Source organism: Lampetra fluviatilis, chromosome 64, assembly GCF_964198595.1.
Source record: "Lampetra fluviatilis chromosome 64, kcLamFluv1.1, whole genome shotgun sequence".
Lineage (NCBI taxonomy): Eukaryota > Metazoa > Chordata > Hyperoartia > Petromyzontiformes > Petromyzontidae > Lampetra > Lampetra fluviatilis.
In genome coordinates this window covers 487934-515051 of record NC_136338.1, presented here as the reverse complement: position 1 = coordinate 515051, position 27118 = coordinate 487934, and the positions used below count along the sequence as shown (strand labels likewise).

General features: G+C 56.0%; 1 protein-coding gene across 7 annotated transcripts in view; it reads right to left on the bottom strand.

The window, feature by feature from the left end:
• LOC144951976 (anoctamin-5-like) overlaps nt 1-27118 on the bottom strand; it is a 62938-nt gene that overhangs the window by 24540 nt on the left and 11280 nt on the right. For 5 of the 7 annotated variants that reach the window (XM_078882349.1, XM_078882351.1, XM_078882353.1 and 2 more), the window contains exons 3-8: nt 20621-20718; nt 15911-15955; nt 10402-10512; nt 4613-4684; nt 2701-2787; nt 302-496 (exon numbers count right to left, since the gene is read on the bottom strand). In XM_078882349.1, coding sequence (XP_078738475.1) covers nt 302-496; nt 2701-2787; nt 4613-4684; nt 10402-10512; nt 15911-15955; nt 20621-20718 — 608 coding nt within the window. Of the gene's footprint in view, nt 1-301; nt 497-2700; nt 2788-4612; nt 4685-10401; nt 10513-11668; nt 12048-15910; nt 15956-20620; nt 20719-27118 lie in introns of those variants that run through there. The other 2 variants (XM_078882352.1, XM_078882356.1) reach the window with 2 other exon arrangements.

Below are 27118 nucleotides of genomic sequence, written 5' to 3'. Positions count from 1 at the left end.
TGTGGTTGCGCGTGTACGTGCCTATACATGGGTGCGTGTGTGCGTGTAGGAGCGTGTATGTGCGTGTGTTTGTACGTGCGTGTACGTGCGTACGTGCGTGTACGTGTGTGCGTGTGTGTAGGAGCTTGTAGGAGCGTGCGTGTGTGCGTGTAGGAGCGTGTACGCGCATGTGTGTGTGTGTGCGTGTGTACGTGTAGGAGCGAGCGTGTGTGTGTGTAGGAGTGTGTACGTGCGTGTGTGCGTGTAGGAGCGTGTGTGTGTGTGCGTGTAGGAGCGAGCGTGCGTGTGTGTGTGTGCGTACGATGCGGTTGCGCGTGGTCTCGCTGAAGAAGGCCTCCTGGTCGTGGATGAGGAAGGCGTCGCGGTGGCTCATCTGGAACGGCGCCGTGAAGTACTCCACGTCGGCACGGATCACGTCGGGACTCAGCTTGTACAGCTTCTCCAGGCACGAGCGCAGCGTCGTGTCACGCTGCACCTGGTTCTCCTTCACCGGCACCTGTGTGCCCACACCGCCCTCGTCACCCTCACCGCCGCCACCGTCGCCACCATCGTCGTCGTCGTCACCATCACCGCCGCCGCTATCATCATCATCATCGTCACCATCACCGTCATCGTCGCTATCATGATCATCATCGTCACCATCACCGTCATCGTCGCTATCATCATCATCGTCGCTATCATCATCATCGTCACCCTCACCCTCACCGCCGTCACCGCCGCCGCTATCATCATCATCGCCGCTATCATCATCATCGTCGCCCTCACCCTCACCGCCGCCGCTATCATCATCATCATCGTCGCTATCATCATCATCGTTACCACCATCATCATCGTTACCATCACCATCATGGCTGTCGTCATCACGATCGCCGTCATCACTGTTATCGATCGTGATTCTTTAAAAAACAAAAAAGATAATTTTTTGATTGCACTTATGATTTGCCAGCTATTTTTTTATTTATCTGATCTGTGATTGTTTACCGTCGATTTATTTTACTGCGACTTGTTGCGTTTGTCGGAAAAGCAGCGGTGTTGTTGCTTTTGTTGATGAAACACCGAATTAAGAGCTTCTCGGCTCACAGGGTCCTTCAAAATAAACTCAACTGAACCGTCATCATCATCACGATCATCGACATCATCACCATCATCACCGTCATCACGATCATCGACATCATCACCCTCATCACCATCACGATCATCATCACCGTCATCATCGACATCATCACCACCACCGCCGTCGTAACCATCATCGCTGTCACCGTCATCATCACCGTCATCATCACCGTCATCATCACCGTCATCATCACCGTCATCATCACCGTCATCATCACCGTCATCATCACCGTCATGCAGGAGAGGGAAGGAGGGAGCCAGGGGTCACACAGAGGCGCGTCGCTACCCCCCCCCACCATCAGCTGGGGGTCTCCCTGCCCCACCCACCACCTGGGGGTCTCCCTGCCCCACCCACCACCTGGGGGTCTCCCTGCCCCACCCATCAGCTGGGGGTCTCCCTGCCCCACCCACCACCTGGGGGTCTCCCTGCCCCACTCACCACCTGGGGGTCTCCCTGCCCCACTCACCACCTGGGGGTCTCCCTGCCCCACCCATCAGCTGGGGGTCTCCCTGCCCCACCCACCACCTGGGGGTCTCCCTGCCCCACTCACCACCTGGGGGTCTCCCTGCCCCACCCACCACCTGGGGGTCTCCCTGCCCCACCCATCAGCTGGGGGTCTCCCTGCCCCACTCACCACCTGGGGGTCTCCCTGCCCCACCCACCACCTGGGGGTCTCCCTGCCCCACCCACCACCTGGGGGTCTCCGTGCCCCACTCACCACCTGGGGGTCTCCCTGCCCCACCCACCACCTGGGGGTCTCCCTGCCCCACCCACCACCTGGGGGTCTCCCTGCCCCACTCACCACCTGGGGGTCTCCCTGCCCCACCCACCACCTGGGGGTCTCCCTGCCCCACCCACCACCTGGGGGTCTCCCTGCCCCACCCACCACCTGGGGATCTCCCTGCCCCACTCACCACCTGGGGGTCTCCCTGCCCCACCCACCACCTGGGGGTCTCCCTGCCCCACCCACCACCTGGGGGTCTCCCTGCCCCACCCACCACCTGGGGGTCTCCCTGCCCCACTCATCAGCTGGGGGTCTCCCTGCCCCACCCACCACCTGGGGGTCTCCCTGCCCCACCCACCACCTGGGGGTCTCCCTGCCCCACCCACCACCTGGGGGTCTCCCTGCCCCACCCACCACCTGGGGGTCTCCCTGCCCCACCCATCAGCTGGGGGTCTCCCTGCCCCACCCACCACCTGGGGGTCTCCCTGCCCCACCCACCACCTGGGGGTCTCCCTGCCCCACCCACCACCTGGAGGTCTCCCTGCCCCACCCACCACCTGGGGGTCTCCGTGCCCCACCCATCAGCTGGGGGTCTCCCTGCCCCACCCACCATCTGGGGGTCTCCCTGCCCCACCCATCAGCTGGGGGTCTCCCTGCCCCACCCACCACCTGGGGGTCTCCGTGCCCCACTCACCATCTGGGGGTCTCCCTGCCCCACCCACCACCTGGGGGTCTCCCTGCCCCACTCACCATCTGGGGGTCTCCCTGCCCCACCCATCAGCTGGGGGTCTCCGTGCCCCACCCACCACTTGGGGGTCTCCGTGCCCCACTCACCACCTGGGGGTCTCCGTGCCCCGCTCACCTTGATGTGAAGTTTCTCGGCGAAGGTGCAGAGCACCTCGAAGGGAGCGTGCACCTTCACGAAGTAGGTCTTGCCGTCCGTCGCCGACTGTGACGACGACACACGCAACAACACGCGTACAATCACACACAACAACACACACACAATCGCACACTCGCGCCGTGACGCCGTTCTTCTCGCTCGGGTTGAAGCGTCTCCCTGCGGTCTCGACATGTCGGACACGGGACGGCAGAGAGTGGCCACACGGAGAGCACTTTGTGGTCGTGGCGAGATACACTCACGGGGCGGAGGGAAAACACTCACGGGGCAGAGAGGAAACACAGCGGCGGTGACGGTGGTGGTGCTGGGAAGAGGCTCACAGAGCAGATCTATGTATGTTCAACTTCTTTCGTACCGTACGTAGCCAACCATGTTAATCAGAGGTGAGGGTAAGGACACACTATGGGTCTCTGTGCGAGTCTTTGGGTCTATGCGGGAGTCACTGGCTCTGTGGGAGTCACTGGCTCTGTGTGGGTCTATGGGTCTCTGTGTGAGTCTTTGAGTCTCTGCGGAAGTCACTGGCTCTGTGTGGGTCTATGGGTCTCTGTGTGAGTCTTTGAGTCTCTGCGGGAGTCACTGGCTCTGTGTGGGTCTATGGGTCTCTGTGTGAGTCTTTGAGTCTCTGCGGGAGTCACTGGCTCTGTGTGGGTCTATGGGTCTCTGTATGAGGCTATGGGTCTCTGCGGGAGTCACTGGCTCTGTGTGGGTCTATGGGTCTCTGTGTGAGGCTATGGGTCTCTGTGTGAGTCTTTGGGTCTCTGCGGGAGTCACTGGCTCTGTGTGGGTCTATGGGTCTCTGTGTGAGGCTATGGGTCTCTGTGTGAGTCTTTGGGTCTCTGCGGGAGTCACTGGCTCTGTGTGGGTCTATGGGTCTCTGTATGAGGCTATGGGTCTCTGTGTGAGTCTTTGGGTCTCTGCGGGAGTCACTGGCTCTGTGTGGGTCTATGGGTCTCTGTATGAGGCTATGGGTCTCTGTGTGAGTCTTTGGGTCTCTGCGGGAGTCACTGGCTCTGTGTGGGTCTATGGGTCTCTGTGTGGGTCTATGGGTCTCTGTGTGAGGCTATGGGTCTCTGTGTGAGTCTTTGGGTCTCTGCGGGAGTCACTGGCTCTGTGTGGGTCTATGGGTCTCTGTGTGAGGCTATGGGTCTCTGTGTGAGTCTATGGGTCTCTGCGGGAGTCACTGGCTCTGTGTGGGTCTATGGGTCTCTGTGTGAGTCTTTGGGTCTCTGCGGGAGTCACTGGCTCTGTGTGGGTCTATGGGTCTCTGTGTGAGGCTATGGGTCTCTGTGTGAGTCTTTGGGTCTCTGCGGGAGTCACTGGCTCTGTGTGGGTCTATGGGTCTCTGTATGAGGCTATGGGTCTCTGTGTGAGTCTTTGGGTCTCTGCGGGAGTCACTGGCTCTGTGTGGGTCTATGGGTCTCTGTATGAGGCTATGGGTCTCTGTGTGAGTCTTTGGGTCTCTGCGGGAGTCACTGGCTCTGTGTGGGTCTATGGGTCTCTGTGTGGGTCTATGGGTCTCTGTGTGAGGCTATGGGTCTCTGTGTGAGTCTTTGGGTCTCTGCGGGAGTCACTGGCTCTGTGTGGGTCTATGGGTCTCTGTGTGAGGCTATGGGTCTCTGTGTGAGTCTATGGGTCTCTGCGGGAGTCACTGGCTCTGTGTGGGTCTATGGGTCTCTGTATGAGGCTATGGGTCTCTGTGTGAGTCTATGGGTCTCTGTGTGAGTCTATGTCTCTCTGTGTGAGTCTATGGGTCTCTGTGTGAGTCTATGTCTCTCTGTGTGGGTTTATGGGTCTCTGTGTGAGTCTACGAGTCTCTGTGCGAGTTCATCGGTGTTGTAATAATTATAGATGTTTGTTTAAAGGGCTCACGTACACTTTTGTCCACCGTCTCCAGGAGTAGGCCGTACTTCTTCTGCAGGTTCAGCTCAAAGGTTTTGCGACGATCCTAGAAGAGAGGGGAGAGGGGGTCGGGGGGCAGTGGGAGGTCGTCGTCATCTTCACAAGAGAGGTTTTTTTTTTTAATCGGGCTAGATCGCGTAAATATAAATGTGTCGTTAAACCCACCACCACCACGCGGCAGAGGTCGCAACCGGGTACCCGATACCCGTACCCTACCCGATACCCGTACCCTACCCGATACTCGGCTACCTGTACCCAGCCGGGTACGGGTAGCTGTTTGCGACCCTGGTGCGGCCGGGTACGGGTAGGCCGTGAGTCACTGGTGAGTAACCGTTTGTCACTCATTTCAGGTAGGGTACGGGTAGGGAACGGGTACCCGTACCCGGCCGGGTACGGGTACCCATTTGCGACCCTGGTGCGGCCGGGTACGGGTAAGGAATCAAAACCCGTTTGCGACCTCTGCCACGCAGACAAGCCCAGCGAGTGAGGGGTTTGCGATGTATTCAACGAACGGAGCAGGGGGAGGATTTCTCCACAACTCTGGTTGTCGCCTGTTGATGCTGATTGTTGTTGTTGTTGCTGCAATTACCGGCGAAACGTCACGGTAAACGTTGCAGTGGGTTTACTCTCCAACACGCAACCGGTTAGCGCTGCACCGGTAACCAATCGGCACGTTCTGTTTACGTGACGAACCTTTACCAATTGGCCGTGTGGTGGTGTTGCGGGTTTAACGGACGCATTCATATTCACGCGATCCAACCCAGAAGGAGAAACCTCTAAATTGGATCACGTTGGTCACGGAAGCCGCACCGAGTGTCACGTCGTCATCCTCGTGACCATCACCGTCGCCACCGGCTGCTTACAGACAAAGTTGGTTGACAAAAGGAGCCAGCATCTATATCACCAAGAGAGCGAGCAAACCGTCCAACTATTTTAAACTACTGAACTACTTACACTATGAGATCTCTTTTACCAGTGGCAAAATATAATGGTAGGTTTTTACCCTTTTAACTGGTACAAAACTGACACCTTTATTCAATGCATCATGTTTGCAATGACCACAACACAAGTAGTCAATAAAGCAAACAAAAAGAAGCAACTCTGATAAGGATAATAATATGCACTGTCCTTGAAGTTGATTGGCCCACACCCGAGACGGCTTTCTTTAGAGCCTAGTCCCGATTGGTGTAGGGCCAGATGACACCAGAAGGCGTACAACTCAAAAACAGTGCAATATCAGAGTATTGAGAGTTCGGGGTAAACATTTACACTATGAGATCTCTTTTTGAGTTGTACGCCTTCTGGTGTCATCTGGCCCTACACCAATGGGGACTAGATCTCTTTTTGAGTTGTACGCCTTCTGGTGTCATCTGGCCCTACACCAATGGGGACTAGGCTCTAAAGAAAGCCGTCTCGGGTGTGGGCCAATCAACTTCAAGGACAGTGCATATTATTATCCTTATCAGAGTTGCTTCTTTTTGTTTGCTTTATTGACTACTTATGTTGTGGTCATTGCAAACATGATGCCTTGAATAAAGGTGTCAGTTTTGTACCAGTTAAAAGGGTAAAAACCTACCATTATACTCAACTACTGTTTTTCATTGTACCAGGTAAGGCCCACTGAGCAACAGTAGCTCTCTGTTTCAGAAGTGACCCGGCAAGCACAAATGGTAGCGGCTTCTCATCATCGTCACCACCACCAGGGGGAAATGTGTCGCAGAAGCCAATTACACTCTGAGCACACGATTCCAAATGTGGAGGGGGAAACCGGAGGACCCAGTGACCACGGAGAGAGAGAGACGCAGACTCTAAATATTAAGGGGTCAGGGTCGGGATCGAAGCCACGGCCTCCTGCACACCAGGCGAGGGAGCTAACATCTCCCATTCAACACGGAGGCTTTCGAGGACCGATATGTTCTACAACACCAGCTCTATGGGTTACATCGCGGTCATCTAAATGCGTGAAGTAGTAAACGAATTGGCACGCTTTGATTACGTGACAACAACTCACTAATTGGCTGTGTCGGGTGGCGGCGGGTTATCTACACATTCATATAAAAGTATGAAAAATAAGATCAGGTTTTACCCTTTCTTAAATAAAACAGGACGTGTGAAGATGTTCAAACGTACTTTGATGCTGGCAAAAAAGGCATCCCACGATTTTGCTGCTCACCCTGAGCTACGACTGCCCTGAGAGTGGGACTGCCCTGGTGGCACCGTTCGTCTTTTGGCGAAGTTCTCTGGCTTGACGCTGCCGGTGAGACCAGGCCATGACGGAGGCGGCCGTCTCCGGAGTAGGACAATCAGTTTCTAAGACGATGCGAGCACGCTGAGAGCCGTGTTGTGTGTGCATGTTCGGCACATGCACTCTTAATGCAGTAACTTGATTCCTGTTTGGCGTGTGAGCGTCTCAACACAACGCGTTTGAGCGTCCCAACACAACTCCTGTTGTATTGCCAGAAAGGCACGCACATGTATTATTACTCTTCGCACAATGTCATTTGTTCGCTCTTCACGTGCACCTCGGGGCTGTATCGCTGGCGGCGAGTGAGGAGGCAAAGCCGGAATCCTCCCAAGCCGTCTTGGCGAGCGTGCGGGGCAGGGAGCGTGCGGGGCAGGGAGTGTGCGGGGCAGGGATCGTGCGGGCAGCCCGAGTGACATCGACCACGACTGATAACGCCCTCCGTGGGTGTGGTGGGGTCACAGCAGATGGCACGCACAGCTGCCTGTGTGTTGGTGTGTGTGCGTGTTGGTACGTGTGCGTGTTGGTGTGTGTGCGTGTCGGTGTGTGTGCGTGTCGGTGTGTGCGCGTTGTGTATGTGCTGTGCGTGCGCTCTGCGCGTGTGCGTCTATGTAACAACGGTGACCAGAGTTCGATTCCTGCTCACGGCCAACACCGGTGGCAATTATCTGAACCGGTCCTTGGCCTCCCCTAGGTCGACTCAGCCTCCAATGGGTACCCGGTGCGGCGTGTGGTAAGCATCGCCACTGGGGAGACAAAGGCGGCCGGGCCTAGTGCTGGCCACCATCCCCTCGTGTGCCACAGCGCTGGCCTATATAGGTGCTGCTACTCGCTATGAACAGCACTTGCCCCCAAAAGTCTACACGGGGGACCTTTGTCTTTGTTTGGGGGTGGTGGGAGGCGCAGGAAGTGTGGGGGGATGCAGGGAGGGGTCGTGGCAGTGATGGGAGGGGCACTTCCTGTGTGGAAGGTCACACTTTGAGCAGATGATTATTCATAGATGTTTTGTATTTTAATAGATGTTTGTTGTAAGAAGCACAGCGGGCAGTCGCAGTCGTCCGCACATCTCGCTCTCTCTCTCTCCCTCCCCGCCGCTCACAGTTCGTCGCCGTACCCCCCGCACCTCCGATAAGCACGGTTGGCTACATACGGTGCGAAAGAAGTTCAGCGTACACGCACACGCAAACATACACAGCACACACACACACAAACACAGCACACGCACACATACACAGCACACAGACAAACACAGCACACGCACATACACAGCACACACACACACAGCACACCCACATACATACATACACAGCACACACACATACACAGCACACACACCAACACAAAGATCCCCTCTGTGTAGCCTCAACAGACTGTTGGGGCAAGCGCTGTTAGTGGCAAGTAGCAGCACCGATGAAGGCCGGCACTGTGGCACACGTGTGGGGTGTGGGTGGCCAGCACCACGCCCGGCACGGACACACACACGCAGAGACACACACACACAGATACAGAGTTACGCACACAGAGATACACACACACACAGATACACACACATAGATACAGAGATACACACACACATAGATACAGAAATACACACACACATACAGAGATACACACACACACAGATACACACACATAGATACAGAGATACACACACACATAGATACAGAAATACACACACACATACAGAGATACACACACACAGATACAGAGATACACACACACACAGATACACACACATAGATACAGAGATACACACACACATAGATACAGAGATACACACACACATAGATACAGAAATACACACACACATACAGAGATACACACACACAGATACAGATATACACACAGAGAGACACAAAACAGACACTGACGCACACACAACAAGCACCATTCATTATTCACATTCCGGAGTTCTCCCTGCCTTGGGGTGACGTCATCTCATCCGGCTGCCACCATCTGCTGCTGCTGCTGCAGTCGCCGCCGATGACTCACGAAGCGCGGACGCCGCCAATTCTACTGGCCGTGTCGCTCCCCCTCATCGTGCACCACGGCGCCGGGCTTCAACCTCGCCGAGACTCATCAGCGCACCACGTCGCCGGGCTTCAACCTCGGCGAGACTCATCAGCGCACCACGTCGCCAGGCTTCAACCTCGCCGAGACTCATCAGCGCACCACGGCGCCGGGCTTCAACCTCGGCGAGACTCATCAGCGCACCACGGCGCCGGGCTTCAACCTCGCCGAGACTCATCAGCGCACCACGGCGCCGGGCTTCAACCTCGGCGAGACTCATCAGCGCACCACGGCGCCGGGCTTCAACCTCGGCGAGACTCATCAGCGCACCACGTCGCCAGGCTTCAACCTCGCCGAGACTCATCAGCGCACCACGGCGCCGGGCTTCAACCTCGGCGAGACTCATCAGCGCACCACGGCGCCGGGCTTCAACCTCGCCGAGACTCATCAGCGCACCACGGCGCCGGGCTTCAACCTCGGCGAGACTCATCAGCGCACCACGGCGCCGGGCTTCAACCTCGCCGAGACTCACCAGCGCACCACGTCGCCGGGCTTCAACCTCGCCGAGACTCACCAGCGCAACACGTCGCCGGGCTTCAACCTCGCCGAGACTCATCAGTGCCACACGGCGCCGGGCTTCAACCTCGCCGAGACTCATCAGCGCACCACGGCCGCCTCCCGTCGGTCGCTCAGGCGCGGCACGCGTCGACGCGGACCGGAGACCAGAGGTCGCAACCGGGTACCCGATACCCGTACCCTACCGATACCCGGCTACCCGTACCCATACCCGGCCGGGCACGGGTACGGGTACCCGTTTGCGACCTTGGTGCGGCCGGGTACGGGTACGGGTAAGGAATCAAAACCCGTTTGCGACCTCTGCCAGAGACCCCAGGGATCCGTCAACGCGGTAATTATTAAGGACCCACCGATGGTCTTTACTAAACTATAAACTGTTTTGTATTTTACCAGGTAAGGCCCCGCTGAGCTACGTAGCGATTATTCAGAAGCGACCTGCCCATCACAAATGGGAGCTCAGCGCGGTGACTCATCACGTGGGCATTTATAGCAGCAGCCAAATCATCTAAACGGAGAATAATTCCTCATGACGACAGGGAGAGAGAGACGCGCAAACTCCAGCAGGCGTCGTCAGGGTCGGGATCGAGCCCACGACCTCCTGTATACCAGGCGAGGTAGTTAACATCTAGCCACCGTGGTGATGATGATGAGAGAGAGAGACACGCAAACTCCAAATATACAGCAGCAGGCATCGTCAGGGTCAGGATCGCACCCACGACCTCCTGCACACCAGGCGAGGTAGTTAACATCTCCGAAGCGGCACATCGATGCCGACCGACGCCCGGGGGAAGCGGCCATGCGGCAGCTTGAGTCACGACGGGACGCGTGGCGGTTCTGGGCCAGCGAAGTCGTTCCGTACCGGCGCTCGCTTGGTCGTCGCGGACGGCTCGGAAGGATCGATGCCCCCCCCCCCCCTGCACCCCCCCCCCGCTCACCTCTTTCTTCTCCGCCTCCTTCCCCGCGGAGTCTTCGTAAGCGAGGATGTAGTCGATCTTCCGCTGCCCGTCCTCGAAGTACATCGTCTCGGTGCGCCGAGACGATCCATCCTGCACGACATCGCCACCATCGCCACCAACACATCATTATCAACAGTCATTGTCAACATCATCATCGTCAACAACACTGTCATTGCCAATAGTCATTGTAAATGTCACGCCATCAACGTCCATGTTGTCGATGTCATCGATGTCGTCAACGTCAACATCGTCATCGTCGGAAACATCAACATCATCATCAACGCCAACACCTTGAACACCATCCTGCTGCCACGTGCTCCCCCCCCCCCCACCCTGAACACCATGACCGCCCCCGCCCTAAACACCGGGCACCCCTCTGGCCTGCGTGTGGGAGCTGTGGCCCTGCATTGTTTATCCAGAGGGCTGCGTTGACCATCCGCAGGCCCCAGCGAGCGGTTGTTGTTACCACCCCAGCCACACACACGCACAAACACGCACGCACGCACGCACACACACACACACGCACACACACGCACGCACACACACACACACGCACACACACGCACGCACACACACACACGCACGCACGCACGCACACGCTTGTTACACAACGCACCGGTACATTACACTGGCCTACAGCTACAGACTGCACAGGGAACTGCAGACTCACGCAGGGACCCACAGACTCACACAAAGACCCACAGACTCACGCAGGGACCAGTAGACTCACGCAGGGACCTGCAGACTCACACAGAGACCCACAGACTCACACAGGGACCTGCAGACTCACGCAGGGACCTGTAGACTCACGCAGAGACCCAAAGACTTACGCAGGGACCTGTAGACTCACGCAGAGACCCAAAGACTCACGCAGGGACCTGTAGACTCACGCAGAGACCCAAAGACTTACGCAGGGACCTGTAGACTCACGCAGGGACCAGTAGACTCACACAGAGACCTGTAGACTCACGCAGAGACCCACAGACTCACACAGAGACCTGTAGACTCACGCAGGGACCAGTAGACTCACAAAGGGACCTGTAGACTCACGCAGAGACCCACAGACTCACACAGGGACCAGTATACTCACACAGGGACCTGTAGACTCACGCAAAGACCCACAGACTCGCTCAAGGAATGGAATGAATTCGAGTAAGCGAGGGAGGCCGCGGGGCGACAGCGGGAGGCTTCGCTCATTGGCCACAGCGATGCCACCGCAGGTACCCGTCCAGAGCGGCCATCGTACCTCGATCAGCCGCTCCATCGCTACCGCACGAGCACTCGGGCTCACCTCCACCGCTCGCTAGAACGGCTCAACGCGGCGCAGAGCGCGACGCCACTTTGAAATTGTCAATTTTGCGGAGAGCGAGACGAGAGGGAGAGAGGCAGGGAGAGAGAGGCGGAGAGAGAGGCAGGGACAGAGGCAGGGAGAGAGAGAGGCAGGGAGAGAGAGAGGCAGGGAGAGGGAGAGAGAGGGGGAGAGAGGCAGGCGGGGGAGAGAGAGCGAGAGCTGGAAACACTCAAATGCTCGCCGGGGCGGCTCCTCCCTCGCTGGCTATGACCGCTCGCTACGCACAGGCACACGCAGACGCACACACTCACATGCACACGCACGCACACACTCACAGACGCACACACTCACAGACGCACTCACGCACAGACGCACACACTTACAGGCGCACACACGCACACACTCACAGACGCACACATGCACGCACGCACTCACAGACGCACGCACAGACGCACGCACGGACTGTCGGAACGCGACGTGGAGCGAGGCGAGCAAACCATGATGCCGGCTCACGGCTCACGTGACTCAGCCCCACTGCGCACTACGCGGCGGGGAGGGGGGCACGGAGGGGGGTGGGGGGGGCCACGGAGGGGGTTTTCTCGCTGTTTAATTGCCCTGCTGTGTGGGGGAGCGCTGCGTTTGCCGCGGTTTACAACGAAGATGCCGGTCGGCTGTTATCGTCGCTGCTGCTGCTGCTGTTGTTTTATTTCATTCGACGGAATTCTTTTTGACTGCAGTCGTCGTGGTCGCTGTCGGTGGTAGCGGCGGTGGCGGAGGCGGCGGCTGCGAGGGGGGGGGGGTGTTTGTCCGTGGTGCTGCCCCGAGTGGGGGGACGCCGAGGGGGGGGGGGGGGAGCCGGGGGCCCCGGAGTGAATTACGCGGCGGCTCCCCCCAGGCAAGGCCTCGCTTGAGACTCGCAGATCTCTCGGTCAGGAGGGCCCTGTCAGCAACTGCTGCTGCTGCTGCTCCTGCTGCAGCTCCTGCTGCTGCAGTTCCTGCTCCTGCAGCTGCAGCTCCTGCTGCTGCAGCTGCTCCTGCGTCCGTACAATCTCGAGCGAGGGGGGCACCGTGCTGCCTAGACGATGTTTTCTCTTGCCAGGATTGGAGGAGGTAGTGGGTTCGCTCGCGGCCCTGACGTCAGCCTCTTGTCTACGTTCATTATTAGGGCGCCACTGGAGCTAAGCACTTTAACATCATCATCATCTCGATGGAAGACGAATTTTTTTCGAACTCCTTTTTGTGTTTAGTTTTTCGTCCTTCCCCCGAGCCGCCGACGAACACGGCTGGCTACGTACGGTGAAAAAGAAGTTCAACGTACAGATGCATATTCAAAGTTTGCGTCTCTCTGTCTCTCTCCCCGTGGTCGCGTGGATTCTTCTCCGGGTCCTCTGACTTTTCCCCTCCACATTTAGGATCAACATTTCCACGTGATGATGACGACGATGATGACGACGCTATCGTTTGCGATGGCCAGGGCCGCTTCTGCAGAAGAGCAACATTGCAGCTCGGTACGGGGGAGTGATGTCTGTTAAAATCAAAACGAGCTCAGTCTACGGTCACTCGTCCATCGCCCCTCGCGCCGCCGCTGCTGACGTCCCCAAACCGCTCGGTCGTTGTGGCCGCTGCTCGAACTCCTTCAGCCCAGGCGCTCTATAAATATAAAATAAATAAATAATCGATTTCACGCCGACTGGCTCGGCACGCGAAGAGTTTGCCAAGGGATTGGATGAGCCGTGCCGATACCGAGCGGCAGACGATTGCATCCTCGCAACCCGACAATGCCGTGCTCGGCTCAGCCGCTGTGGCCTGCAGCAATCCAGCAGCGCCGTGGGGGCGGCGTGAGCGGCAGCGCGGGGTTGGCGGATCGCTCGCGGATGGGCTGCGGAATTCCCTTCCCTCACCCTGGGTGGCTCTGCCTGGAGCAGGCGGCACACAGCGGCAGAGCGAGTGGTGGCCTCCTCACTCGCACCCGGAGGGTTTTCTCCAGGTGCTCAGTTCTCCTCCCGCGCTTATAAACCGCCCTGGAAACTATCTCGCTACGCAGAGGACAGCAGAGATTGGGGGGATATTGTTGGTCGCGTGGTCTCATCGTGTGGCTGTTGCTGCCTTCCCACTCCTCGTTTGTGGTGCCTCATCCTGGTGTCTGTTGAAGCAGGTGGAGGACTTCCCCACAACTCTGGCTGTCGCCTGATGAAGCTGGTTGTGATTACTGGCGAAACGTCACGGTGCTCAGATTGTAAATGTTGTGGCTTGGCTCTCCGACACACAACCGGTTAGTGCTGTACTAGTACACTACACTATACACTACTATACACTAGTGCTGTACTAGTATACTACACTATACACTACACTATACACTACACTATCATATACTACACTACTAAACACTACACTATACACTACACTATACAATACACTACTACACACTAGTGCTGTACTAGCGACGAATTGGCCACGTTCTGTTTACGTGACAACCCTCACTAGTTAGCCGTGTCGGGTGGTGGCGGGTTTAACGACACATTGATATATTTACGCGATCTAACCCAACAAAAGCCGCATTATGGAGTTTAGTTTGTATTGAGCGGTTGTTGGTTTGGTGACGATGATCATCCGTGCAGGGTGCCGGGTGTAAGCGCTGGCACGCTGGGAAAAAACTCCCCCATTTGACGAGCCCACAGGACTCTGACGTGGCACACACTCTTCTCCGAGTGACACACGGCGGTGACACGCACACGCACGCAGGTGCACGTCAAGACGCATAAAAGTTGGTCTCTGACACACACAGACAGATGGCCTGTTGTGTGACACACAGAGGCACGGTTCACAGCGGGAAAGATTTGAGTGACACACACACAGCCTTTTCTTTGTGACAAACAAGATGATCAGTTTTGCGTGACACACAGAGATGTTCTGAGTGACACAGAGGCAGCAGGTTGTGTATAACACACAGACTCAGTTGTGAGTGACACACAGACTCAGTTGTGTATAACACACAGACTCAGTTGTGAGTGATACAGAGACAACGTTGGAGTGGCACAGAGGGGCGCTGGAGTGACACACGGAGTTAGCTGTGAGTGGCACAGAGGGGCGCTGGAGTGGCACACGGAGTTAGCTGTGAGTGGCACAGAGGGGCGCTGGAGCGGCACACGGAGTTAGCTGTGAGTGGCACAGAGGGGCGCTGGAGTGACACACGGAGTTAGCTGTGAGTGGCACAGAGGGGCGCTGGAGTGACACACGGAGTTAGCTGTGAGTGGCACAGAGGGGCGCTGGAGTGACACACGGAGTTAGCGGTGAGTGGCACAGAGGGGCGCTGGAGTGACACACGGAGTTAGCAGTGAGTGGCACAGAGGGGCGCTGGAGTGGCACACGGAGTTAGCTGTGAGTGGCACAGAGGGGCGCTGGAGTGACACACGGAGTTAGCTGTGAGTGGCACAGAGGGGCGCTGGAGTGGCACACGGAGTTAGCTGTGAGTGGCACAGAGGGGCGCTGGAGTGACACACGGAGTTAGCTGTGAGTGGCACAGAGGGGCGCTGGAGCGGCACACGGAGTTAGCTGTGAGTGGCACAGAGGGGCGCTGGAGTGACACACGGAGTTAGCTGTGAGTGGCACAGAGAGGCGCTGGAGTGGCACACGGAGTTAGCTGTGAGTGGCACAGAGGGGCGCTGGAGTGACACACGGAGTTAGCTGTGAGTGGCACAGAGGGGCGCTGGAGTGGCACACGGAGTTAGCTGTGAGTGGCACAGAGGGGCGCTGGAGTGGCACACGGAGTTAGCTGTGAGTGGCACAGAGGGGCGCTGGAGCGACACACGGAGTTAGCTGTGAGTGGCACAGAGGGGCGCTGGAGTGACACACGGAGTTAGCTGTGAGTGGCACAGAGGGGCGCTGGAGTGGCACACGGAGTTAGCTGTGAGTGGCACAGAGGGGCGCTGGAGTGGCACACGGAGTTAGCTGTGAGTGGCACAGAGGGGCGCTGGAGTGACACACGGAGTTAGCTGTGAGTGGCACAGAGGGGCGCTGGAGTGGCACACGGAGTTAGCTGTGAGTGGCACAGAGGGGCGCTGGAGTGGCACACAGAGTTAGCTGTGAGTGGCACAGAGGGGCACTGGAGTGGCACACGGAGTTAGCTGTGAGTGGCACAGAGGGGCGTTGGAGTGACACGCGGAGTTAGCTGTGAGTGGCACACGGAGTGGGCCCTACCATGGGTACACGGTGGCCGTGTCCACCGCAGGATTCCGTTAGAAGCTGGAGGAGGGGTCGGGGGGGGAGAACGAAAAATTGAACGCAGCGTTAGCGACGACTCGTTTAGCGACGACTCGGATACCCGACCACGACGCACGCAGAACATCGTCATCCTCACAGCACCACACACACACGGCGCCACACACACACACCTCATTTGACAGTGCCACACACACACACAGTCATCACAGATCACCACACACACAATGGCACACACACATCATCATCATTATCACGGTGCCACACACACAATGCCACATATCATCATCACAGCATTCACGAAGAAAAAATCTAATTTGTCGTGAACTACAACAATAACAACAACAACAAGTTGGGCCTTCATCACGGGCACGTGATGGGCGAGAGGCACGGGGCGGGGGAACGAGGGGATGGAGACTGCACCCCAGGGTGGGATGGGAGATGGCGGCACCACCACCGACACCGCCACCACCACCACCACCAACACCACCAACACCACCCTAACCACCAACACTACAAACACCACGTGCCTCTGTGCGAGTAGTCTATGAGTCTCTGTGTAACTCCACGAGTCATGGAGCTGATAGGCCCGGAAGCTGAGTGAGAGGAGAGGAAGCAGCCGGAAGGTAGAGCAGACATGAGGAGGAGGTGGAGGAGGTGGAGGAGGTAGAGGATGATGAGAATGATGAGCAGATGGATGAGGTGGAGCAGGAGGATGATGAGAAGGATGAGGTGGTGGATGAGGTGGAGGATGAGTTGGTGGATGAGTTGGTGGATGAGTTGGAAGATGAGTTGGTGGATGAGGTGGTGGATGAGATGGTGGTTGAGTTGGTGGATGAGTTGGTGGATGAGTTGGAAGATGAGTTGGTGGATGAGTTGGAAGATGAGTTGGTGGATGAGGTGGTGGATGAGTTGGTGGATGAGTTGGAAGATGAGTTGGTGGATGAGGTGGTGGATGAGTTGGTGGTTGAGTTGGTGGATGAGGTGGTGGTTGAGTTGGTGGATGAGTTGGTGGATGAGTTGGTGGTTGAGTTGGTGGATGAGGTGGTGGTTGAGTTGGTGGTTGAGTTGGTGGATGAGTTGGTGGATGAGGTGGTGGATGAGTTGGTGGTTGAGTTGGTGGATGAGGTGGTGGTTGAGTTGGTGGTTGAGTTGGTGGTTGAGTTGGTGGATGAGGTGGTGGTTGAGTTGGTGGTTGAGTTGGTGGATGAGGTGGTGGTTGAGTTGGTGGATGAGTTGGTGGTTGAGTTGGTGGATGAGTTGGTGGTTGAGTTGGTGGATGAGTTGGTGGATGAGTTGGTGGATTAGTTGGTGGTTGAGTTGGTGGATGAGGTGGTGGATGAGTTGGTGGATGAGTTGGTGGTTGAGTTGGTGGATGAGTTGGTGGATGAGTTGGTGGTTGAGGTGGAGGAGAATGAGGGGTAGGAGGATGTGCAGGGGGTGGAGTGGAGCCGAGTGGACGCAGAGGGGAGCGGCAGGAAGGAGGAGGCCGTGACCCCCTCCCACCCAAGTAGGGGCAGCAGCGCCGGCTCGGCGAAGCGGCGTGGGCAGGGCCGGGATCCCGTCCAGCACAGCGACGCGTGGCCAAGTGGACCGGGGCGTTACGCGGCACCCCCACCACCCCACCCCCCCCTCTCTCTCTCTCCGCGCTCGTTCTACAAATGCCGCTTCCCACGCAGAGTTTTTTGGAAACCTTCCCTGCGCCCGTGCCCACGTTCACCCGGCGTGTAAACAGTTGGCTTCGTGCGCCGCGGTTTAAACAAATGTCACGGCGACTGGAGAGGGGTCACAGGCGCTGCGAGCACGCGAGGCCGACCACGCTGGGTTCCAATCCGGGTTCTACAAGCGTGGTGCGCTCGATGGGTCTCAGCCCGGCCACCAATGTCTGACAGAGACCCACAGATTCATATAGAGGAGACCCACAGACCACACGTAAACCCATAGACTCACCTCACATAGACCCATAGACTCACCACACAGAGACCGATAGACTCATCACACCGATACCCAAAGGCTCACAGAGACCGATAGACTAACACAGGGACCCATAGACTCACATGGAGATCCAGACTCGCGTAGAGACCCATAGATTAACACAGAGACCCGTAGACTCACACAGAGACCCGTACACTCGTATAGAGACTGGGTTGTAATTAAACTGCGTTCTCAAGTGCAGTGAATTGATGGGCTCAGCCTCATCACAGAAAACATTACATCTGTTTCTGTACTTTAGCTAAATTCCAGGGAATTAAAAGAAAAAAAAGTTGGTGGGATTCTTGGCTACGGCTCACATCAGCGGCTAGTGATATCTCAACGAAGGCGACGAGGAGATGTGAACTACCTCGCCTGGTATACGGGAGGGTCGAGGGTTCGATCCCTTCCTCTGACATCTGTTGCACAGGTGTGGAGGATTAAATGAACCACAATTCCTCGCTGATCTCGTCAAGTACCTATAAACCACCATCACACAAACTTCGCTCATCCTAACAGCGGCGGCTTTTGTCGCGCCATCGAAACAAAGACGGTGGTCACCGCATCGTGCGGCACTTTCAGATGCGCTCCTGTGGCCGTCTGGAACGCTCTTCCTTACGATATTCGGAAGCCACTGGGAGCTACGCACCTTTAAATCATCATCATCTAGATGGACAAACTAATTTATTTTGTGTTTAGTTTGTTGTCTTTCCCCTCCCACCTCCGATTATCACAGTTGTCTAAGTACGGTGCGAAGGAAGTGCAACATACATACAAGCATGTGGGGGTCAGTGAGTGGGTGGGTCAGTGAGTGGGTGGGCGAGTGGATGAGTGGGCGAGTGCGTGAGTGGGTGAGTGCGTGAGTGGGTGAGTGCGTGAGTGGGTGAGTGCGTGAGTGGGTCAGTGAGTGGGTGGGCGAGTGGATGAGTGGGCGAGTGGGTAGGTGGGCGAGTGCGTGAGTGGATGAGTGGGGGGGCGAGTGGGTGAGTGCGTGAGTGCGTGAGTGCGTGAGTGGGTGAGTGGATGAGTGGGTGAGTGGGTGAGTGCGTGAGTGGATGAGTGGGTGAGTGGGTGAGTGGCTAACCATTGAACAAAGACCGTCTCCGCATCGCGCGGCGCTCAGACGTGCGGCCGTCTGGAACGTTCTTCCTTCCGATATTAGGAAACTACTGAGAACTATGCACTTTCACATCATCTAGACTGACAATCTAATGTCTTTAGAACTCGTTCTTGTCGTGTTTATTTAGTTTGCCCTTCACCCGCACGGTTGGCTACGTACGGTGCAAAGAAGTTCACCGAACGTGCGTAGGTGCGTACGTGTGACACTGATGCAGGCGTGGCGGATTGTACGACCTGCCGTCTCAAAGCTGATGGCGAAAGTGGCCACTCGTGATTGGAGTCTTACTGGGTCATGACGCAGGCACCTGGGCCGGAGCGATCGGCACGGCACGGGTCAGATCAACCCACCGCTTTCCTCCCTGCCAATTCCTTCCCTCCATCCCTCGGTATCCCCGTAATTCCTGTACCCACCAACTTCCCTCCACATACGCCACCCCTATTCACCGCATCACGTTTAGCTCCCCTAATTGTACCACTCATAACCCTTGCAAAGCACCTTTGATGACAGCGCTAAGTAAATATAAAATACGATTTATAAGATCGGCTCAATAACAACGGCAGCCCCCCACCGAAGACGAACATCAACGGAGGGATGGAGGCAAGGCCGATGAGTCGGACGCCCTTCGATGACCTCCTGTCGCAGGTGCTAGCTCGTGTCCCCCCCCCGCGGGGTAGAGTCATCCCGTTGGGAGACTTTAATGCCCGGGTGGGTCGTGACGCGGAACCAGGACTGGAGTTTATTGGAAGGCACGGGCCAGATCGGCTCAATAACAGCGGTAGGAGGCTGCTAGACTTGCGTGCGGCCCATGGGCTTTGTGTCATTGCGCAATGTATATCGGCATCCATTCCAGTCTCTTGTTTGGATACGCAATTTGCCGGCGCATTAAACCGGATTAGCGCTGTGAATGGCGCGCAGGCTGGTTGGGTGCTCACACTAACGGCGCCGATTACCCCGTGATCCACCACCGTGATGCTGCCCGATGATGGTGATGATGGTGTGGCCCTATGGTGATGGCGATGCTGCCCAATGATGATGATGATGGTGATGATGATGGTGATGATGGTGTGGCCCTATGGTGATGGTGATGCTGCCCAATGATGTTGATGCCCAATGATGATGATGATGATGTGTCCCGATGATGATGATGGTGTTGATGATGGTGATGATGATGATGGTGTTGATGATGGAGATGATGATGGTGATGATGATGGTGATGATGATGGTGATGATGCCCAATGATGATGTGGCCCGATGATGGTGATGATGATGTGGCCCCGATGACGATGATGAAGCAGCTCCCTTTGGACACGGCCTGTGGCCACGAGGCCACCGATGCGTTCCAGCTCGTACGCCACACGCGACATCGGCAGCTCGGCACAGCGTGCCACGGCACAGCGTGCCACGGCACAGCACGGCACAGCACGGCACAGCACGGTACAGCACGGTACATCACGGTACAGCACAGCTGCGCAAGGGCCATCTCGGCACCGCAGTGAGGGTGCGCCGGTGGTAGCGGGGCAGTGGTGGTGGCGACGGCTGCGGCGGCCGTTGCGGCTGTGGTGAGTGCGGCGAGTGCGGCTGTGGTGAGTGCGGCTCACCCGCGTGGTGAGTGGTTGGCTGGACGGGGCGATGGAGTCGCACTCGGGGCTGTTGAACTCCTCGCTCGCTCCCGAGCGACGGCGGCGGCCATTCTCCCCTGTTGAGAGGAAGAGGGGGCAGGTGGGGGGGGCAGGTGGGGGGGGGCAGGTGGGGGGGGGGCAGGTGGGGGGGGCAGGTGGGGGGGCAGGTGGGGGGGGGGCGTTTAGCTTCGTTAGCATTCAATTAAAAATCAGAATCAGTATTTTTCGTGGAGGAATCCGATGAGCTATGAAGCTCTTTATCACAGATGTCCAATTAGCAACGGCAAGGAGCGGCGTCACGTGGCGAGGTAGCCCCGCCCACTGCCCAGGTAGCCCCGCCCACTACCCAGGTAGCCCCACTCACTGCTCAGGTAGCCCGCACACAGCCCAGGTTACCCCGCCCCCTGCCCAGATAGCCCCGCCCACTACTCAGGTAGCCCCGCCCACTGGCGGAGGTGAGCGATGAAGCTTTTTTTCACAGATGCACAGTAGGGGCGGGTCAGAAACTTACAACAAACAACACAAACCCCACGATAAGACTGCAAAGTATAGGACAGGTAACCACATCACTGACACACTGGACAGAGTTAGTAGAAGTTGCACATTGCGATGCCCAACAGTCCCAGACCACACCAAGGCCACTGCTGCACACATACACAGACAAAGGTCCCCCGTGCAGCCTTGTCACACGTTTTGGGGCAAGTGCTGTTATCGAGCAGCACCTGTGAAGGCCGGCACGGCACACGAGGGGGTGGTAGCAACCACGCCCGGCCGCCTTTGTCTCCCCAGTGGCGATAATAAGACACACACACAAAGACACCTTAGTGGTCAACTCTGCTAAAACACGCGCACAGAGACGCATACAAACATCAAACCCTCACCACGCCAGCCCTCACCCGCGTCTGTGCGTGTGTCTTTGTACATGTGCGACCGTGTGTGTACATGTTCAACTGTGTGTGTACGTGTGTGTACATGTTCAACTGTGTGTGTACGTGTGTGTACATGTTCAACTGTGTGTGTACGTGTGTGTACATGTTCAACTGTGTGTGTACGTGTGTGTAGGTGTGTACGTGTGTGTACACGTTCAACTGTGTGTGTACGTATGTGTAGGTGTGTACGTGTGCACGTGCCTGCAGCGTTGGCAGTGGTTAGCGCACTGCGCCACGAACGCAGCAACCCCGAGTTCGATTCCCGCTCACGATCAATAAAAAAAATCGGCGAGCGTTTGACCTGGGTTCCTGGGCATCCCCTAGCTCGACTCAGCCTTAAATGTAGGACCTCGTGTGGAGTGTAACTACAGCAGTGAGCGCACGGCCCTGGGAACCCGGCGGACACCCCCCCCCCCCCGAGTTCATTTACCGTCCAGACTATTCGTGGACCTGAGAATGTGTAAGAGTAAGCGTGTGTGCGAGTGTGTGTGTAAGCGTGTGTAAGTGTGTGTAAGCGTGTGTAAGTGTGTGTAAGCGTGTGTAAGTGTGTGTGTGAGTGTGTAAGCGTGTGTAAGTGTGTGTGTGTAAGCGCGTGTGAGTGTGTAAGCGTGAGTATGTAAGCGTGTGTGTGTATGTAAGCATGTGTGTGTGTAAGCGTGTGTGAGTGTGTATGTAAGCATCTGTGTGTGTGTGGGGAGCGGTGGTGTAGTGGTTAGCGCTACGCTGCGCTACGAACCCGGCGACCCGAGTTCGATTCCCGCTCACGGCCAACACCGGTGACGATTATCTGAACCGGTCCTGGGCCTCCCCTAGGTCGACTCAGCCTCAAATGAGTACCTGGTGCGGTGTGTAAACATCGCCACTGGGGAGACAAAGGCGGCCGGGCGTGGTGCTGGCCACCCACCCACTCGTGTGCCGGCAGCCTTCATGCGGTGCTGCTACTCGCCAACAGCACTTGTCCCGGCAGTCAGTCACAGGCTACACGGGGGAGCTTTGTCTTTGTGCGCGAGAGGTCACGGGAGTGGAGGAATCGGAAACAAATCGCATTCCTCTCTCTCTCTCGGCGGCGGCGTCCCCACCCTGGGGGAGTGTGGTGGGGTACAGTGCAGTAAAACAATGATCAGCCACGGCCGAGGTATTGGTCCTACCGTGTTTCAGATCTGCCTTGTGTTCACGAACACGGTCTGAGACGTGTCGCTTAGTTTTTGTTAATTTTAGTTATTTTCTTTGAACCCAAAGAATATGAATCCCTGCAGCCACGAAAGCTTTAAGTCAAGATGTAACCCTTCCTAGTTGGCTGTGTCGGGTGGTGGCGGGTTTTAACGACACATTTATATATTTACGCGATCTCACCCGAAAACCTCTATTATGGACAAGCCGCTTCGTTGAGCTATCATTTGTGATGTCCACGTCGCTAGCGAGCGATGGAGCGCAGTGGGCTTGACCTGGTAAAATAAAACAAATAGTTTTTAGTTTAATTTAAGACGACCGCGCAGCCTTAACCGTAATAAATACTTATGGGGGGAAACCCATAGACCCGCGAGCTATTGTGATGCATCTTCTTGGTTCTTTCGGTAAAGTCACGTAGAAGGGAAAACAATTAAATCATAAAAAATAAAACATAATAAAATAATTCTCAGTGAGAATTATTTAATTATGTTTTATTTTTTTTATTTAAAACATAATTAAATAATTCTCACTGAGAATAATTTTATTGTTTTATTTTTTTAAATATTTAAAACATAATTAAATAATTCTCATTGAGAATTATTTTATGTTTTAAAGGAAAAAAAAATAATTCTCAGTGAGAATTATTTTATTATGTTTTAAATAAAAAAAATTAAACATAATTCAATAATTCTCGCTGAGAATTATTTTATTATGTTCTATTTGTATTATTATTGTATTATTTCCCTTCTACGTGACTTTACCGAAAGAACCAAGAAGATTAATCCCTGCAGTCACGAAAGCTTTAAATCGAAATCTATTGTGATGCTTTGATATTTCCATTGCCCTGCGTGCTGATCGCCTCTTGGCGTTGGTCTCTGGTCTACGAACACTGCTGCTGGTGCAGAGGCACGGCCACACAGGAGGAGGCTGTTGTATGGACGTGTGTGTGTGTGTTGAACGTCTTTCACACCGCACGTAGCCAGCCGTGCTAATCGAAGGTGAGGCTCTGATGTAGACCAATCAGCTTCAAGGACGATGCGATTAATATTATTATTATTACCATCATCAAAACAAGTTTGTTTGCCTGCTTTGCCACAAGCAAGACGTGTGGTTAACGCGGACTACTTGATGATGCCTTGCAATAAACAAATTGGCGTGTGTGTGTGTCTATTGTGGTGTTTAATCCGCACCTCCGAGAAGCACGGTTGGCTACGTACGGTGCGAAAGAGGTTCAACGCAGGAATGTTTGATCATCTTAACTCCTCCTCTGTTGCCGGAGAAGGTAAAACTCGAATACCTATTACTAATTAATCGTCTTGATAGAGTCAAGAAGAGCCTCATAGATACAGAGTAGTAGTGGTAGTACTAACACGTAGTAGTTCTACAGAGTGATTGGAGTTTGTATGATCTCCCCCTGTTCTACAGAGTGAGTGGAGTTTGTATGATCTCCCCCTGTTCTACAGAGTGAGTGAGTGGAGTTTGTATGATCTCCCCCTGTTCTACAGAGCTAGTGAGTGTAGTTTGTATGATCTCCCCCTGTTCTACAGAGTGAGTGAGTGGAGTTTGTATGATCTCCCCCTGTTCTACAGAGTGAGTGAGTGGAGTTTGTATGATCTCCCTGTTCTACAGAGCTAGTGAGTGTAGTTTGTATGATCTCCCCCTGTTCTACAGAGTGAGTGAGTGGAGTTTGTATGATCTCCCCCTGTTCTACAGAGTGAGTGAGTGGAGTTTGTATGATCTCCCCCTGTTCTACAGAGTGAGTGAGTGGAGTTTGTGTGATCTCCCCTTGTTCTACAGAGTGAGTGAGTGGAGTTTGTATGATCTCCCCCTGTTCTACAGAGTGAGTGAGTGGAGTTTGTATGATCTCCCCCTGTTCTGTGTGGGTACTGTGGATGCTCTCGGCTCCCTGCAGTAACAATGTTGCGTAGTTCAACCCACACACGCTCAGCGGCATTGGCCACAAACTCCCAATGCCGGATCTCTGCTGAAAATAAAAAAAAAGAGTTTGGGCTCTCGTTTCGCGGGGTAAGTAAACATTCATTCTCTCTGTGCAGTCGTTGTTATGCAGGCCGACAGTCGGTGGGAGGGGGGCACGCGGTGGAGAAGCGAACGTCACGGGACTGCCGCTCTCGAGCCAAACATGTGGCGGCGGTGCTGGCCACCGGCCCCCTCGTGAGCCACAGAGCCCCTCGTGAGCCACCGGCCCCCTCGTGAGCCAGAGAGCCCCTCGTGAGCCACAGAGCCCCTCGTTAGCCACCGGCCCCCTCGTGAGCCACAGAGCCCCTCGTGAGCCACCGGCCCCCTCGTGAGCCACAGAGCCCCTCGTGAGCCACCGGCCCCCTCGTGAGCCAGAGAGCCCCTCGTGAGCCACAGAGCCCCTCGTTAGCCACCGGCCCCCTCGTGAGCCACAGAGCCCCTCGTTAGCCACCGGCCCCCTCGTGAGCCACAGAGCCCCTCGTGAGCCACCGGCCCCCTCGTGAGCCAGAGAGCCCCTCGTGAGCCACAGAGCCCCTCGTTAGCCACCGGCCCCCTCGTGAGCCACAGAGCCCCTCGTGAGCCACCGGCCCCCTCGTGAGCCACAGAGCCCCTCGTGAGCCACCGGCCCCCTCGTGAGCCAGAGAGCCCCTCGTGAGCCACAGGCCCCTGGTGAGCCACAAAGACCCTGGTGAGCCACAGAGCCCCTCGTGAGCCACAGAGCCCCTCGTGAGCCACAAAGACCCTGGTGAGCCACAGAGCCCCTGGTGAGCCACAGAGCAACTCGTGAGCCACAGAGGCCCTGGTGAGCCACAGGCCCCTCGTGAGCCACAGAGCCCCTGGTGAGCCACAGAGCCCCTAGTGAGCCACAGAGCCGCCCTGGTGAGCCACAGAGCCGCCCTGGTGAGCCACAGAGCCCCTCGTGAGCCACAGAGCCCCTAGTGAGCCACAGAGCCCCTGGTGAGCCACAAAGACCCTGGTGAGCCACAGAGCCCCTGGTGAGCCACAAAGACCCTGGTGAGCCACAGAGCCCCTAGTGAGCCACAGAGCCCCTGGTGAGCCACAAAGACCCTGGTGAGCCACAGAGCCCCTAGTGAGCCACAGAGCCCCTAGTGAGCCACAGAGCCCCTAGTGAGCTACAGAGCCGCCCTCACGGCCACCGCTCCTCACGCCACTTGGCCCGGCCCTCTGTGACAGGCCACACGGGGGGGGTCTCTGTCTGCCATCGTCAGCGAATGAGTGGAGCGTGTTGGTGGAACAGGCGCGGGTGCCCATCGTCTCAGTGGCACTCCCCCTACCTCCTCCCCATCTCATAGCTTAGGAACCACTAAGTAGAGTTAGATATAGTAATAATATCAAGAGTTGGATATGGTTAGTAGTTCCTCCCTGTGCCAATCTTCCCCCCTCCCTCCATCCTCTTCCCCTTACACCTCCCCCCCCATCCTCCCCTGCCCCCCACCCCTCCGCCAGCGGCAACATTGGTGAGATTGTTGAGATTGGTGAGATCGCCCGGCTGAGATTGAGCCCAGGAAGTGCTGCTCGGTCGCTCCGTGTGGGTGCCGCCGGGCCTCCTGCAAATCCTAGACAAGACTACAAACCACCAAACTACTTTGTGTTTCACCAGGTACGGCAACGCTGAGCTGCGTAGATAGTTTTCATGAGCGACCTGCCTATCGCAAATTATGCACCCAACCAAGTGGCTTATCATCATCATCATCGCGTGGGAGTTGTAAAGCGGCAGCCAAACACTCAAGACACGTGACGTGGAGGGAAACCGCCGAATGACCCGGAGAAAACTCTACGCGACCCCGAGGAGAGAGAAAAACAAAATCTCCAAATGTAATCCGTGTACGTTGCACTTCTTTCACACCAGTTTAACACGTAGGCTTTCGCCACCAATATTATTCATAATCAACGTTGTTGGGTTTAGATCGCGTTATTTATAAATGTGTCGTAACCCTCCACCACACGACACGGCCAATCAGCAAAAAAGTGTCACGTTGACAAAAGACAAATAATTCACTGCTTTAGCCCACCGGTGCGTTGAAACGTGAAACCACAACATTTACAATTTTTGAGTAGTAGGACGTTTCACTGATAATTGCATCCAGCATCATCGGACAATTCGCCAGAATGGTGAGGCTCTGTTCTTGCCAACCGTGCTAATCGGAGGTGTGGGGAAAAGGACAACAAACTAAACACCCAAAAGCAGTTCTAAAGATATCCGTCTTCAATGTAGATCACGTAAATTGCATCAGGGTCAGGGGCTAACCCGCGACCTCCTGCATGCCAGGCGAGATCGTCAACATCACGCGATTGTGGTGCGATCCGCGGGTCACGGGGGGAGGAGGAGGACGAGGAGGGCCCCCCCCCCCCCTAATGCATCACAGACGTGGGACGGGAC